Source organism: Palaemon carinicauda, chromosome 3 (assembly GCF_036898095.1).
Source record: "Palaemon carinicauda isolate YSFRI2023 chromosome 3, ASM3689809v2, whole genome shotgun sequence".
Classification (NCBI taxonomy): Eukaryota; Metazoa; Arthropoda; class Malacostraca; order Decapoda; family Palaemonidae; genus Palaemon; species Palaemon carinicauda.
The window spans coordinates 169988770-170004392 of NC_090727.1; the positions used below are offsets into that span (position 1 = coordinate 169988770).

General features: G+C 45.8%; 1 protein-coding gene and 1 pseudogene across 3 annotated transcripts in view; both read right to left on the reverse strand.

Annotated features, from left to right (window-relative positions):
• The window catches only part of LOC137638759 (ubiquitin carboxyl-terminal hydrolase 48-like), a 355352-nt gene that overhangs the window by 145821 nt on the left and 193908 nt on the right, over nt 1-15623 (reverse strand). For all 3 annotated transcript variants that reach the window (XM_068371107.1, XM_068371105.1, XM_068371106.1), the window contains exons 12-14: nt 13826-14426; nt 13141-13307; nt 6873-6995 (exon numbers count right to left, since the gene is read on the reverse strand). In XM_068371107.1, the coding sequence (XP_068227208.1) occupies nt 6873-6995; nt 13141-13307; nt 13826-14426 (891 nt within the window). The remainder of the gene's footprint in view (nt 1-6872; nt 6996-13140; nt 13308-13825; nt 14427-15623) is intronic.
• Nucleotides 10762-10880, reverse strand: LOC137638929 (5S ribosomal RNA; annotated as a pseudogene).

Here is a 15623-nt window from a genome sequence, read left to right on the forward strand (position 1 = left end):
TCATCACCACCACAGAGTGACTTGCCAGGAACTGTTGGAACTGTTGAAGTGCCAGAAAGATGGCCTTCATCTCTAGGAGATTTATGTGAAGGTACTTTTCTGACTCTGACCAGAGGCGTGAGGTCGTGTGGTGCAGCACGTGAGCACCCCACCCTTTTTTTTGAAGCGTCTGAAAACAGTATCAAATCCGGGGGGAGGACGAGAAAGTCCACTCCCTTTCGTAGATTCTCGCCTGTCACCCACCTCTGGAGGTCTGTCAGTTCCGCAGGTCCCATGGGGATCTGGATGTCCGGGGAGTCGTGTGCTTGATTCCACCGGGACTTGAGTTGCCACTGGAGGGATCTCATCCTGAGGCGACCATTGGGAACTAGACGGGCCAGCGATGAAAGTTGACCGAGAAAAAGTCTTGCGACCTTTCTCAGCCTTGCTATCCTGTTGTCTGATGGGAAGGCTTTGTGGAGAATGGTGTCTACAATCATGCCTAGGTATACCAGTCTTTGAGTGGGAAGCAGAGAGGACTTCTTGAGATTTACCATGATCCCCAGATCCCAGCAAAGTCTCAGAAGTTTGTCTCGGTGTTGAAGAAGGGTTGACACCGAGTCTGCTAGGATTAGCCAGTCATCCAAATAACGGAGGAGACGGATGCCAATCCTGCGTACCCAAGATGACACTAGGGTATACACTCTGGTGAAGACTGGTGCTGTGGAAAGGGCATCCTGTGTACCCAAGATGACACTACTGTAGGGTAAACACTCTGGTGAAGACTCGTGGTGCTGTGGAAAGACCAAAGCACAGCACCTTGAACTGGTATATTCTTTTGTCTAGGCTGAATCTTAAGTACTTCCTTGAAGACGGATCTGGAAGTGCACGTCCTTTAGGTCCAGTGTGCACATGAAGTCTTGCGGTCTTACTGCTAGTCTGACCGTGTTTGCCGTCTCCATGCTGAACGGAATTTGTTTGACAAACTTGTTCAGAGCTGAGAGGTTGAAGACTGGTCTCCAGCCTCCAGACACCTTCTTTACTAGAAAGAGTCGACTGAAGAAGCCTGGGGATCCGTCGAGGACCTCTTGGAGAGCGCCCTTCTTCAACAGGGTCTGGACTTCTGCCCAAAGGGCTTGCCCCCTTGCCGATCCCATGGCAAAGGAGTTCAATGACACTGGATTCCTGGTCAGGGGAGGTAGAGATGTTATGAACGGGACACGATATCCTAGACTGATCACGGAGATTGTCCAGGAATCGGCCCCGAGTTGCTTCCACCTGTTTGTGCAACTTTGTAGGCATCCCCCCACTGGTGGAAATGCAGGGGGACTGCCTATCCTAGCGTTTACACCTCGGCTGCTCCCTTTAGGATTTTTCCCTCCCCTGGAAGACTTTTTGCCTTTCCTGTCTTTGACAAGAAAGGGCTTAGACGCCGTTGTCTTCGCTGCAGTTTTTGTCGTTGTTGAGGTCTTGGTTGGACGGGACTGCTGTGGTGCTGGAGGTTTATAGGGCTTAGATGTTAAAGTCTATGGAGGAGGGAGTCTAGATGAGACTTCCTCCACCTCCCAGCAGCATGTTCCACATCCTTAGGCTCAAACAGATGAGACTCCTCTATGGAGGAATGTCTGTATTGATATCGACGTTTCACGATGGTATTTGCCCACAAGTTCGAGACTTGGTGGGCAAGAAACTCCATCGTGCGAGTACCTGAGAGAAGGAAGGTTTCCATAACTTTCCTGATATGTTCCTTGGAGAAATCCTCGCATCGTATCAGGATACCTAAGGTCCTTAACCAGATATCAAGTCACGAAGTAGCTTGCCTAGCATACTTCGTGACCTTCCACTGATTAAGGATCTCAGCTGCTGAGAACGAGACTTGCCAGTTGGAGAATCTCTCAAGGGGGACTCCCCTGATTAGCTCTTCCAGCGAGTGGTGAAGAGGAAAAGCTGAACTGGGCTCCTCAAGGATCTCGAAGTCTCTCCTCTGCTGTACGCGAGGAGGTGGGAGGAGCTTGTTCGTGATACCGGAACGGTTAGAGGAAGCAAACTCGGAGAGCTGCTGGGCGACCTTGTCCCTGGTACTCTTCACCCCTTGAGACCAGGGCAGGGCTGCACTGGTCTTAGAGGGTTTTTGAGTACCAAAGACGCGGTCTAGGACCGTGTCTTTGCCCTCTCGAGGGTGGATCTCTGGGTTGGAAAAACCGTTGAGAACACTCATTAGAGTCAGAACCTGCCAGAATGCATGTTCTGACTCCTGCTGGTCTCCTCCTGTTGTAGGACTTGTAGCGAAGTCGCCTTCTGTCCCCAAAGGCTCTTCTTGGGGAGAGTCGCGGACATTCCCTGAGTGGCTGGCTGGCTCCATCCTAGCCCTAGTGGAGGACTTTGGCATGGTTTTGGAAGCTTTAGATTCCTTCAGGGGGAAGAAGGTAAGACTCCAACATCGATGTGTGTGGCATGTCCCTTCTATTCTCAGACTGCGAGGAACTCTCAGCGTGATGAGAAATTTCCTCCATTGGTGCGATGGGGGAAAGTCTCTCTTCACGAGGTTCCCTAAGCGACGGAAGATCTGTGTCTGAAAGGGATGGAGAGTTAGTCTGAGGAATAGGAGGAACTTGCCTCGATGGTCTGAGTGGAGTCAGTTTCACCCTTGGGGAAGTGACCATGTCCGTAACTCCTCTTTTCCTCTTCAAAGGGGTAGAGGAAGCCATAGCTCCATGCCCTAAACCAGACAGGACAGGCTTGAAAGCCTGGGTTACAGCTCTGATCAAGGCATTGAACCAGGGCTGCTGGCTGACAGACGCATTGTCAGACAGACCCCCTGAAGGGAAAGGCACCGAAGGTTCCCTGGGAGGAGTTACTGGAATAGGTGGGTTTGCCTTAGAATGTAGCTTAGGGATCCTGAACCCCTCTGCATGTTTCCCTTCTCCAACAATGGGCGGTGGTATGCACTTGCAGGGAGGGGAATGAAGCAATGGCGACCTTGCCGGATGACGTGCCTGTTGGTGCACATGCTCGCGCGCGGGAGAATAATGGTGCTCGCGCGAGGGAGAATATTGGTGCTCACGTGCGGGAGACTGTTGGCGTGCGCAGGAAAATATTTGAGTGCGCGGGCACGCAGGAGAATCATGATGAGCGCGTGGGAGTGTGTTGGCACGCGTCCCTAGGAGAAAGAACGTGCGCGCGCAGGAGAATATTTGTGCGTGCGTCTGTACAAGAGAGAGGGCGCATGCATGTCTGTGTGCGCGCACAGGAGAAAGATGGCATGCAGGTGAGCCCACATGGACTAGTGAGCGCTGGCGCGCAGGTAAAAGTTGGCGCGCAGGTGAGGGCAACAAACTTGCGGGCAGGAGAGTGATGGCGCGCAGGTTTTGGCTGGCACGTTGGTTGGTGTGGAAGATGGCGCACAGGAGAGCACGAATGTGCAGGTGATGTGGGGCGCACATGTTGACGTGCGGGAGAGCGCTGTTGCGCAGGAGAACGTTGGCGTGCAGGTAACTGGCGCATAGAAAATATTTGGCACACAGGTGAGCTCTGGCGCGCAGGAGAGTGCTGGCACCCAGGTGGGTGCTGGCGCGTAGGAGATCGTGGGCGCATGGGCGCAGGGCGCATAAGTGCAGGAGAGCGCAAGTGCGCTGTGGTGTGCTGGTGCGTAGGCGACCCTGAGCGTGTTTGCACAGGTAATAGTGGGCGTGTGTGCGCATGGCGCGCAGGAGAGCGTTGAAAATCATGACAGCACATAAGCGCATGTTGGCGTGCAAGCGCGTGAGGTTGTTGCCATTTGTAGGGGTGAGTAGGATGGGTGGTGCGCCGAAGCGTTGGTGAATGACGAGCTGCTGGTGAGTGCTGATCAGGGAGCTTGGGGGCGTGGTGAGCAGGGCGAGAGTGATGGCGCGCAATAGCGCACTTTGGAGGAGCTTTATTAGGCTCATACAAGAACGGCGATGGAAGGTCGGCAGGTCTGTTGGATGGATGGTCGAAGTGTCCTTTAAAAGGACCACCATCCACTGAAGGAGATCGCAAACGATCTGTAGAGAGGTCCAGGACTGAAGTCACAAGACTGCTTGCAGGTGCAGTGATAGATCGCCTCCCCACCGCAGGTGAAGAAAGGCCTCTAAGGAAAAGAGGAAGGCGAGCCTTCCGACGGATGCGACCTCTGGGGGCCATTGGATCACCGTCAGAAGTCCTCCGAAGAGGAGTTTCTGTAAGTGAACTCTCTCGAGGGAGAGAAACACTAGCAGGAGAGACCGATGATGAACTTAGTTTCCCCTTCGGAGGATGGTCAGGAACGGGGGAAACTAAGTCGGCAGCTACAGCAGAGTTTGGAGTGGCAGAGGAGATGGGTGATGTCGTATGAGACACCTCTGACACAACAACGTCGACAAGTGTCAGGGGATCTACCTTTGACGGTGACGACGATTGCTTGACAGATGCACCCATGCGGATGAAATCAAGCAATGCCTCCTTTGAGGGGGAGCCCATGAGCCTCAAGGAGGACCAAATCTGGAACATGGAGGTTAAAAACAAGGCCTCCCCTGGGGGGAGAGATGGTGCTGCTTCGCTAGGGAAAGCAACCTCATCTCTCGAGACCCAGGGTTGGTCAGAAATAAATTGGTCTACGCTACTACTCGACGATCTCTCGAAAGAGACCGACCGAGTAGGAGCTTCGGAGGAGGTTTGGGTGACGGAAGAAGAGGCCTTGGGTTTTTTCTCTTCGAAGCAACCTTCAAAGGAGAAATATCCCGCTTGGACTTCTTCCGCCGTCGCGAAAACCTCTCCCATTGGGAGGAAGACCACTCCCTACACTTGTTGACACTATCACACCGTTGACCTCTGCAAGAAAGACAAAGGGCGTGAGGATCAGTCTTGACCGCCGACATGAATGTTCCACAGGGGCAGTCGGAGAGTCCAGGGCGGGTGCGCATGGTTGCAGAAGTCAACTTCACACACACAGTCTAAGAAAAAAGAAAAAGCAAAAGGCATTAATGGCTGCCAATTGTCACGAGGATGAAGAACAGAACGTCCGTTCACCATCCGAGCCGAAAGCAAAGTGAGCTCAATCACAGGTGTGTTTGGGGGAGCGGTAGCAAGCTACCCTCCCTACCCCCCGCTAACTAGCGGTGTGGGTAGTTAACCCTCGATAAAAATTAATGGCTCGTCATTTCAGCTACGGCAAACGTAATACCCCTATTAAATAGCGTGGTATGCTACAGATGAGTCTTATACCAGTCACTACATCTCTGCATTAAAACGCTCAGTTTTAGTTTCATGCTAAATATTAAGATTACCTTATTGCTTTACAAGGCACTTAAACTACTCATCGCTCAAACTGTTCCGCTGAAAACAACCATCGCTTAAAAAGTATCGCACAAAACGACTTCGTTGAACAGGTATACAAACCAAATCAAATATACAGTATTAAACATATAATACTGTAACAGCTTTATTTACCTGAAGTAACTTCTGATGAGATAATGTAACAAACTGCAAAAGGAACATTGTATAAACGATTGAGTTTCTTTGAAACTTCATTCACCCTAAAAATGTTTAAGGAAATCAGTCGATAAGCCAGGTTTGAGGGAATCATACGATATGCAACACCATTCACCTATGAAATACAATGCAATTTAAGAGCACTTAAGTGAATAGAGGGATGTAAGGATCCAGACTACCCACACAACCTATTGCTTCACAATCTAGTTGTTTTATAGAGTCACTAGGATTGCGGTATGCAAAGGTTTTGGAGCAGATGGGTCTAAAGTAATCAAAGAATTTGAGGTTATGCGAGAAGATTTCTATCTGTAATGTGTAGAGAACTTTCAGAATCCTGATGAAAGAAAGTTTGAAAACTAGACTCAACTAGGGGAATTACATTAGGGTGGCAACAGGAAGGTTAGGACCAGAGTGGCGTAAAGCTCAATTGCTATCAAAAGTTGGCTGATTATGCAAATAATCTGAAGGTAGAAGCTTGCCACCCTAGTTGTTATCCCCGCTACAACCATCTAGCTTAAGTCTTCCTGGCTTTTCCCCTGAATTAACTGCAAGTCCCCTTTAGCGCTTTGCACTGTTAACTTGGTCAGCAGCCATTACATAGTATTATCCCGAGAGGTACTGTGAAGAAAGTCTTTCCATAACGTAATTTAAATCACAGTATTGGCCCTGTGATACACCAAGGAACTGTGGACGATAAATTTCCAAAACACGTCCCGTGCACCAGAGTAAGACATTTGAATACGCAGTAATAATCAAACAATCTAAAGCAGGTCTAGCCAGTAACTGGCAAATGAAGAAACTGGAGACAAAAAAAAAAAAAGGTATGTTATTTACCACATACTGCTAGAATGCTCCTTCCTTTTCCAAGTGCATATGATTATTGAAGGGAAGAAAATGGGATTTTTTTTTATTTTACGAGTAAAGGTTGATTAAACAGAGATTCTGGAGAAAGAGCAATATGAACATCAGTAGAGGTTCATAGAAATAACAAATTATTTCATTAAATAAAAAGAAAAAAAAAGAGTAATGATAATAAATGACTTCACACACTACAAATCCATGTCAGCTCTCTCTCTCTCTCTCTCTCTCTCTCTCTCTCTCTCTCTCTCTCTCTCTCTCTCTCTCTCTCTCTCTCTCTCTCTCTCTCTCTCTCTCTTTTTTTTTTTACACATAATATCTGTTCCCTTTGGTATTTTTGACCTATCTGTTAACCTCCTTTAACATTACCTAACTCCACCAACCACCTCTTATTTCTCTCATTCTAAAATATATTGCTCGGGAAACATTATGTAACTTGGTTGTCTTGTTAAACTAATCTATAACAATAACAATAAATTACAAGAGACAAAAATAATATATCTACATCAGTTACTCATAAAGAAATGGTATCATTTTTTACTTACTCTGTCAAGTCATGAGGCTCCATACCATAGACAGGGAAGAGCAGAGAATTATGTGGACATAAGAGCGAAGAATTATCGAGAGCATTCAGGCCAGAGCTTTGGAGCTCTCCTCGCTCACAGGATCTGTAAGAATAAAAAGTAAAAATAATCACACTCCATAAACTAATGTTTCTCCTTCTAGTGTATACAGGTATAAAACTTGATAATCTGTATTGCAAATTCTACAGCTATAAACAGTATTCTTGGATAGCATCACATTCATTTATCACCATTTCTTCAATTATATGTGATGTAAGACTTAAAACGACTGCTATGCTTTAACCAAATATTCAGTAGTACTGTGCCGCACTACACAGTTAATTATCATCAAGAATCCGATGAGAAAGGACTTTACAGCATGGGAGACTGGCAGGATGAAAGATTGTTTTGACTTCTGCTTCTATTATAATATTTGTTACTATTACTAACTTTGCTGCAACCATAGTTGAAAAAAAGTTAAAAACTCTAGGGGCCCAAAAAGGGAAAGCAGTCCAATGTGGAAATTATTGGAGTAGTAAAGAATGAACTATGGAAGTGATAAAAATATAAGATAAATAAAGTAATTAGAAAAGTAGCATATAATTTATGCCATTCCATATTTCGGTAGCAGTTGGACTTATAGGATACTGTATGCATCGAGCCTTATGAAAGAAAATGCAAGACATTTGGAATTGATTGCATACTGCATACCTTGTACTACAAGGAGGATGGTTTAAACTTAGGAAAACTGAGAGCAAAGAATGGTAGGAATTGTGAAAAATCTTGTACAGTACTCTATTCAGAAAGAGGTAATTGAATGACTGCCAAAGATTAATATCCAGATCACAGATAAGGAATCTAGTATACAGCAAGTTTAGAGCCAAGTTAAAATTAGAGTCAGCTGATGAAGACCACACAGAACTATATTCCAAAAAAATAAACTAATTTTAAAACTTCCTCTACGTAGACATGTTTGAAAAAGATTTTGAAAGACTAAACACTGTAAACCAATTTTACTTCTGCAACTGAAGAGACAAACCAGATATGGTCCTCTAAAAAAATTTCCAATCAAGAATCAAACATGACAAATTCGAAGATAATTTGTATTTTTCCTAACCATACAAACCTTAGCTATTTACAGAGGGTTACCTTTTAGCGCAGCTGAAATGGCGAGCCATTAGAATTTAACGAGGGTGTATTAACCCTGCGCTAGTTAGCGGGGGGGGTAGGGGAGTGGTAGCTAGCTACCCCTCCCCCCCCTCACACACAGATGAATGCTCACTTTCCCTTAGAGGTAGGACTTGTCTTGGGGGACAGGGCTGGCGGGCAAATATGTGTAAATAGCTAAGGTTTGTATGGTTAGGAAAAATACAAATTATCTTCGAATTTGTCATTTGTTCTGTAACCGAAATACAAACCACGCTATTTACAGAGGGTGACTTACCCCTTAGGTAGGGTGGAAAGTCCCCAGCCATACTGGCTTTGGCTTTACCCGGGGACTCAGAATCCGAGTGAGTCGCACTCGAGAAAAGGAGTCCCTGCACCCCACAAGTTCCTTGCTCCGCAAGGAACCACGTGGCCTACGTAAGCTTGTGTGTGAAGGAAGAAGTGTGACCCGTCCTAGGCAGTTGACCTGGAGTTCCAGAAGGAACTCTGGGTTAGGACGTTCCCAATACCACCTCTTCAGGGTATGGGGGACGCGACAGTATTGACTCAATACTCGGAACACAAGGAAGCATGGTTTACCTGCAGAGGTTCGAGGTCAGCTATGCAGAGACCAGGATGCTGCTTCCCCGTAGAGGGGATGATGAAGAAAGAAATAAGAGCCAGACATACTTCTTTCATTCATGCAGACTAAAACCTGATAACAATGCCCTCAACCTTCTGCTACCTGTCCAAAAAGGAGCTTGAGGTTAGACCAGCTGTTGTGTAGCCACCACAGAGCGATAGAAAACGTATCGAGACTCCTGTGGGTCACACCCTGCAGGAAGCGGGCTGCGAAGGTCATTAGACGCTTCCAGACTCCAGCTTGTAGCACCTGCGTCACAGAGTAGTATTACTCGAAGGCGAGGGACGTTGCGATGTATCCAACATCGTGCTGTAGGGCGAAGTGACGGGGGAGGGTCTGGAGACAGGTCGAGATGAATGTCCTTGAGTCCGGGCTGAAGAGGTATACTGGTGACTCTCCCCCGTGTCCTCCTTGTGCTCCCAAATCGGCTGCAACTGAGGACAAACTGCAGCTGTTCCCAGCGCTAACCTCTCGATTCCTTTACTAGCAAGAAAGAGAAGGTCTTGGGACATCAGATACAGAATGGAGACTCGAAATCTTGAATGAATTGGACCGAAGGGCCGGGACCCCCAGATTCTGAGTCTAGCCAACAACTCAGGAGCGAACCTGAATGTTGCCTTCCCCTCTTCCTTAGAAAGGGGGGAGTCGTAAGAGACCAAGAAGATTGCTTACACACTGGCCGTGGCCAGAGTGAGCAGGAGACCCAAGGCGGAATACAATCCGAGGCCTGTCGTAAAGGGTCTTGAGAAGATCTCTTAAAGGACCAAAAGTCCGAGCCATGCTCCAAGTTGGAGGTCTTCCTCCGACTAGGGCAGAGACGATCGTAGCTTCGCATGAGCAAGGATAGATCCAGCGGGCAGGAAAAAGTTATTCCTTTAAGCCTGAAGGTCAGGGAAAGGCTGAGCGACAGGCTTCATTGCCGAGAGCGGAAAGGAGTTTTCTCCCGCCGAAAGGCAATAAGACCGTTATTGCTGGAGAAGAGGCCTCAAGGGAAGAGGTATATATCTCCCACGGCACCAACCACCTTAGACTCTTCACTTTGCCTGGAAGACCCCTGTGGATGACTATCGCAGATGACGCGACCTCCGTACCGCGACTGTAGCGCCGTGGGAGAAGCTCTCCCGGGAGTTCCGTCAGGGGAAGCAGAGGGTCCAGAAACCGTTCTGCGCATAGTCCCAGTGGAGCTCTCCCATTGAAAGGTTGACAGACAACCTGGTCTTGTTGAGACCCATTGTCCACAGACAAAAAGGAGGGAAGACGCAGGCGTCGAAGTTGTCCCACCATCACCGGAATGCATCTTGCCAGAGTCTCGGGCTCTGAGACTGGGGGGAAGAACAGCGGATGCTTGAGGTTCCAAGCTGTCGCGATCAGGTCCCCCAGACCAGTACTTGCTGGTTACCCAAGGTCAAAGACCCCCAGGTACACTCTCTCTACGAGGCTCTGCTCAGATAGTCGGAGAGAACATTCCCCTGTCTGGAATGAGAGAGCCGATGGTGGTATTGAGAGAATCTCAATCATCCCGGTATCTCTACTGCAAGATGTGAAGGTGTGAAAATGCGTCCCCTGCTGGTTAGAATACGCCAGAATCATGAAGTCGACGCGCACGGGGCGACTCGGCAGGAGCTGTAGGATCTGTAGAGGGGCCAGACTAAGGCCCCTAAGCCTGCCTGAATGATGGAGAGGTATCCTTCAGGTCTTGACCATAGGCCTGGACCGGAACATGCCCCCCCCCCCCCTTCCATTGACGAGTCTGAGAACAGCATCAAGAATGTGGGGAAAGGACGAGAATATCCACTACCATCAAGAGGCTCCATAGGTCAACACCCATTGCAGGTCTAATAGTTCCGCTGGTCCCATAGGGGCCAGGAAGTCCGGTTAAACATTGCCTGAAGCCACCGGAACTTGGACCGCCCCACATGGAACTTATCCTGAGGCGACCGTTTGGACTATAGACGGGTCAATGAGGAAAGGAGAACTAGGAAACGTTCCAAGGTAGGGCTGAAAGCTCTGCTTGACTGAGAACAGGTACTGCGACTCTCCTCAGTCTTGCCACAGTCAACTGAAAGGAAGCCTCGGAGGATGTGGTAACAGAATCTGGCGTCCCCAGGTGGTCACCCATCCAAGTACCGACCAGAACCGACGTTGCTTAACCTCGCTGGACGGACGAGAAGCGGGGTTTCCAACGTGGTAAGGCCGTTGACTCAATATCATGGCCAGATACTCCAGATGTTGAGGCAGAGGAAGAGAAGGCTCCAAGCAAAATACCATGAGCCCACACTCATGGTAAGCATCCAGAAGCTTGTCCCGGCGCTGAAGAAGGTCGAACCCGAGCCTACCGGAGTTGACCAGCCCTCCAAACAGCAGAGGAGGCGGAAGCCTGCACCTGAGCGGCCAAGAGGAAAGGCAGGGAAAGTTCTCTGGGGAAACAAACCTGCTATGCCACGGCGGGATAGCCACACTGCATCATAAGCAGGAATACTTGCAGTCTAGGCTGAATTCGACGAGCTCCCTGGAAGATGGATGGAATGGAAACTGAAAGTACCCGTCCTTCCGATCCAGGGTTTAAGGAGTCCTGTCGCCTCGTTACCAGTCTAATCGATTCTGCTGGTCTATGCTGGCCGAAGTTTGTTCGACAAACTTGATCAGGGCTGAGAGGTCGACTACGGACATCCCCTCCCAGATCCTTCCTTACAAGAAAGGATCGACTGAAGAGGCCGGGGGTGAAGCCGTCGATGATCCTAAGGAAGACCTTCGCCTAAGGTATGGATCATTCTGCCCAACCGGGCAACTCTTGCTGACGCTATGGCATAGAGGTTCAGAGACACTGAATTCGCTGACAGAGATGGCAGGCGCGATATCCTTGGCTGATCACAGAGATTGTGCGGGAATGGGCATCGGGAAGCTGTCATTCGGATGAGTAACCTTAAGCATCCTCCCAGCGAAAAACCTGCAATCCTAGAGTTCGTGAACTCTGCCGCTCCTTTTAGGACTATGCCCCCCCGGGGGAGCCTCCCGTGCCATCTGTTCCTGACAGGAGGAAACTGCAATTGGACACCTTGTCCCAGTTGTCGTAGCCGATAACTTAGGCCGACGTGGTTGAAAGAAAAGGGCGCTGGAGCCCTGCAGAGTCTGGAAGAAAGCGCCTTGGAGGAATGAAAACGGAAGTCGATTTCCTCCGCACAGCCGCTGTCTAAGTCTCTGTCCTTGGGCACAAACAAACTCTTCTCAAGGATGGAAGGGTGTCTGAGGTCGTCGACCTCCACAGATGAGACACCCGAAGGAAGCCCTCAGTCAGCGCGTCCAGATGGTACAAAACAAACAATGGCTGCCAGAGAGGACCAAGACAGAGACGTCTGTCACAGTCCGAGCCAAAAGTGAAAGTGAGCATTCATCTGTGTGTGAAGGGGGGGGAGGGGTAGCTAGTTACCACTCCCCTACTCCCCCCCCCCCCCCGCTAACTAGCGCGGGGGTAATACACCCTCGTTAAATTCTAATGGCTCGCCATTTCAGCTGCGCTAAAAGGTAACCCTCTGTAAATAGCGTGGTTTGTATTTCGGTTACGGAACAACTATATTTTTTAGAGAACTGCATTTAGTTAGAGAAACACTGATAATAAAAGATTTGAGTGGGAAGGATCCAATGTCTTTGGTGTATTCATAATCATACTTTAAGTCTTGTCAGAGTTTAACTTCCTCCTTCGTAAATTTCCCAATATTTTTTGCTAGATCTCTGGTTTGGCATTCAACAATCATAGGCATAAAGTCATGAGAATGGATTGGATTTACAAGATTCCAAAACCTATCATTGTAAGTTACCCCATACATAAATCAATCCCATTTCATAAAACAATCCTATCGTATATTACTTGGGTAGCATTATGATTTATTTCATTATAAACCCCTTATTCAAATTTAGCCTTTCTTGTACTGTCCAAAAACCAATACCTCCAGTTGAACAAGATCAGCTACACACAGCTAGGCGGGGTAAACATGGAACTCACAATAATCTCTCTCAGACTTCAGGTAAGAACCGAGCTCCCTAATTGGATGAGCCAAAGTTTTTGCAGCTCACAAACCTTTCCCAGTCATGGATTGTAATTAAACTGCCTTTTAAAAAATCAAGACCATTACTACTTCTCCCTTAACCTTTGGAACTTCTCTCATTACTACCGTGTTCCTTTCAATCATCTTTTTTCCATAAAAGCATTTCACTTCCCTATCTTACTTGATTAGTAATACTTTTCTTTATCAAACAAACTAAGTTAAACAACAAAGAGCACAAACTGGAACTTTTTACAAAATATACATAAAATTAATACATGAAATTCAAATAGCTAAATATGTTTTCAAACAATTTATTACACTCACTACACAAATAAATTAGTTAAATCCCACAAAAATACCTTATTGATAGAATTAAGAAATCTTTTCCATTTGCATAGAAACATTAAAATATATTTACCTGATATAACTTTTCCAATCTATGATAAAGTTTCTGGACACTAGGAATATCTTCTTTTTAAGGTCACGTACTGGATGGGGTCTTTTGACTTCCTTAAACAGATTGGCAAGCTGTTTTTTCTGCTGCAGGCCACTCCCACAGGCTTGTTTGGATGCTTCCAACTGAGCCTAATTCAAATAAGTGTGACATACTCTATTAATTTAGAATCTTATACACACGTTAATTACATTACCCATGTTACTATGTTAGCAAGGAAATTACCCAACTCTCATTCTAATCTTATCAACATCCTGATAAATCAAGTTTTCAAGAATTTCATTTATTTCTAATTCTTTCATTAGCTACACACCAATATGTCACTACCAGCTGAGTATGAGTACAATTCCATAGGCTATTGATTTATAATTCAAATTAAATTGAGTGCTGAAATTGGAATATAAAATGCAAAGTATCTTTGACTTTAGTCAATAAAAGATAAATTATATATACAGTATATTCATATAAAAATGGTACAGTATAGCTATACTTTACTTGTGAATTTACAGTCATATATTGGTGGCTAAATACTTGCTTAAGAAGTGTTTCAAAAAGACATGCTATTACTCGTATTTTACTTATCTCTAATTCAAAAAATGCATAAAAGGCAAGAGGAAAATAAAAAGATCCAGTCTCTAAGAAACCTCACCAGACACTCGGGGCACAGGTTGAAGTCATCCTGATAAATTGCTGGGTGTATTGAATTGCCACACAACTCCATAATCTCAGCAGCAACAGAAGTAGAAATTTTGTACATAGCAGCATTTGGAGACTGAAGATTATGTTGGCACACTAGATCTTCATTGAACAGAAGTAATTCTTTGGTCGATTCTTTGCTATCCTTAACTTTGTTACTATCTACGTCCTTAGTTTCACTAGCTTCCTTGCTGGAGTCTTTATCGTCTTTACCGACTACACTATCACAGACCTTTCCTGCACTGGTATCTTTAGTCTGATTATCACAGCCATTCACATTATCATTTTCAGGCACACAACTTGTTATATCACAGCTAGAGGAGGTAACAGTTTCCATCTTTTCTTCGCAATGATCCCCATTCACATGTTGCGGTCTACTTACTTTACTTCCCTCGCCCTCACCTTTGTCACTGTCATCTGTTTTTGATTTGCTAGAATCACTACACCCTTCACCGTCATCTTCTTCAGTGTCCAGTCCATTATCTTTTACATAGGCACTTAATGCTAATCTTGGCCAATATTCTAATGTTTCTGACCCTATTACTTGTGTAGCTCTGAAATTCATTATGATTATTATTTCCATACATCACATACATATACCAAGGCGCTTCCCCCAATTTTGGGGGTTAGCCGACATCAAACAAATGAAACAAAAAAAAATTAGATCTAACTTCATTCCTTAATAATAAAAAAAACATGATATTTACATCGAAACATGTTATTTCCATACTTACCACTGAAAAGAACAAGCTATAAAGTTGAAGCGCCAACTTTTAACTTTTAGGTAAAAAAAGATTTCTCCCTCTACGTATCCTCCCTCCTTCAAATTAGCCCCCACAAACCCTCCTCATCTTCTGAGAAGAGGAAAACTGCCACAGCAGTGAGGACTTACATGGGAATTAAGGTAAAGAACTATTCAAACTTAAGTGGATTCAAGCAATGAAGGGAATTATCACCTCAAAAGTAAGGCTGAACACAACTATCTGAATAAAAACATTCCTATGTGAAGGGGTGATGCACACAAACAAATTAAACCAAAATCTTGATCTCTCAAATTATGTCAATGACAATTTACTTAACCCTTAGGATGCTAACCCAACTGGATTCAACAATAACATGTCCTGCATACTGGATAAAGAACTAAGTAGCCTAGTACCCCAAAAAACAAAAACAGTTGATGAAATACTAGGATTCTTTTAAAAAATATTAATCTTTTAATTAATTTGTATATTTTTTAACTACAGTATAAAAACTCAAGACCTTTCATAGGTGTATGACTTCAGCAAAGTTGGAACAGTAGTTTAAACTTTTAATGAAGTAGTAGTAGCAGCCACCAGGTGGCAGGTAGGCTGTGTCCACCCCACAGGTAATGTAACCTTCACTTTGACCTTAACCTAGAACTTGCCGGGTGGTTGAGAAAGGCAGTGTAACTTGAAGGTTTCAAGTTTGTGAAGCTAGAAAAATACAAAAGGATTAAAAAATTTGTGATTGGTTCCTGCAAGTAATGAAAACCTTTGACCTTTAATAAGAGACTCATTGAAAGTCAGTAGAACCAAGATGGCTACTTTAATGACCTGGGAAATGTCAACGTACTTTGGTCTTAAAGAGAAAAGTGATGACTCTTATCAACCTCCTAACAACTTGTATATGAAGATGTTGAAGGTGTTAGGCTAGGCTCCTATTAAAGGTTAAAGGTGTCTGGTTTCAGTTTCATCAGAATAGATGCTCACCAGAACGTCAGCCGGGCAAGC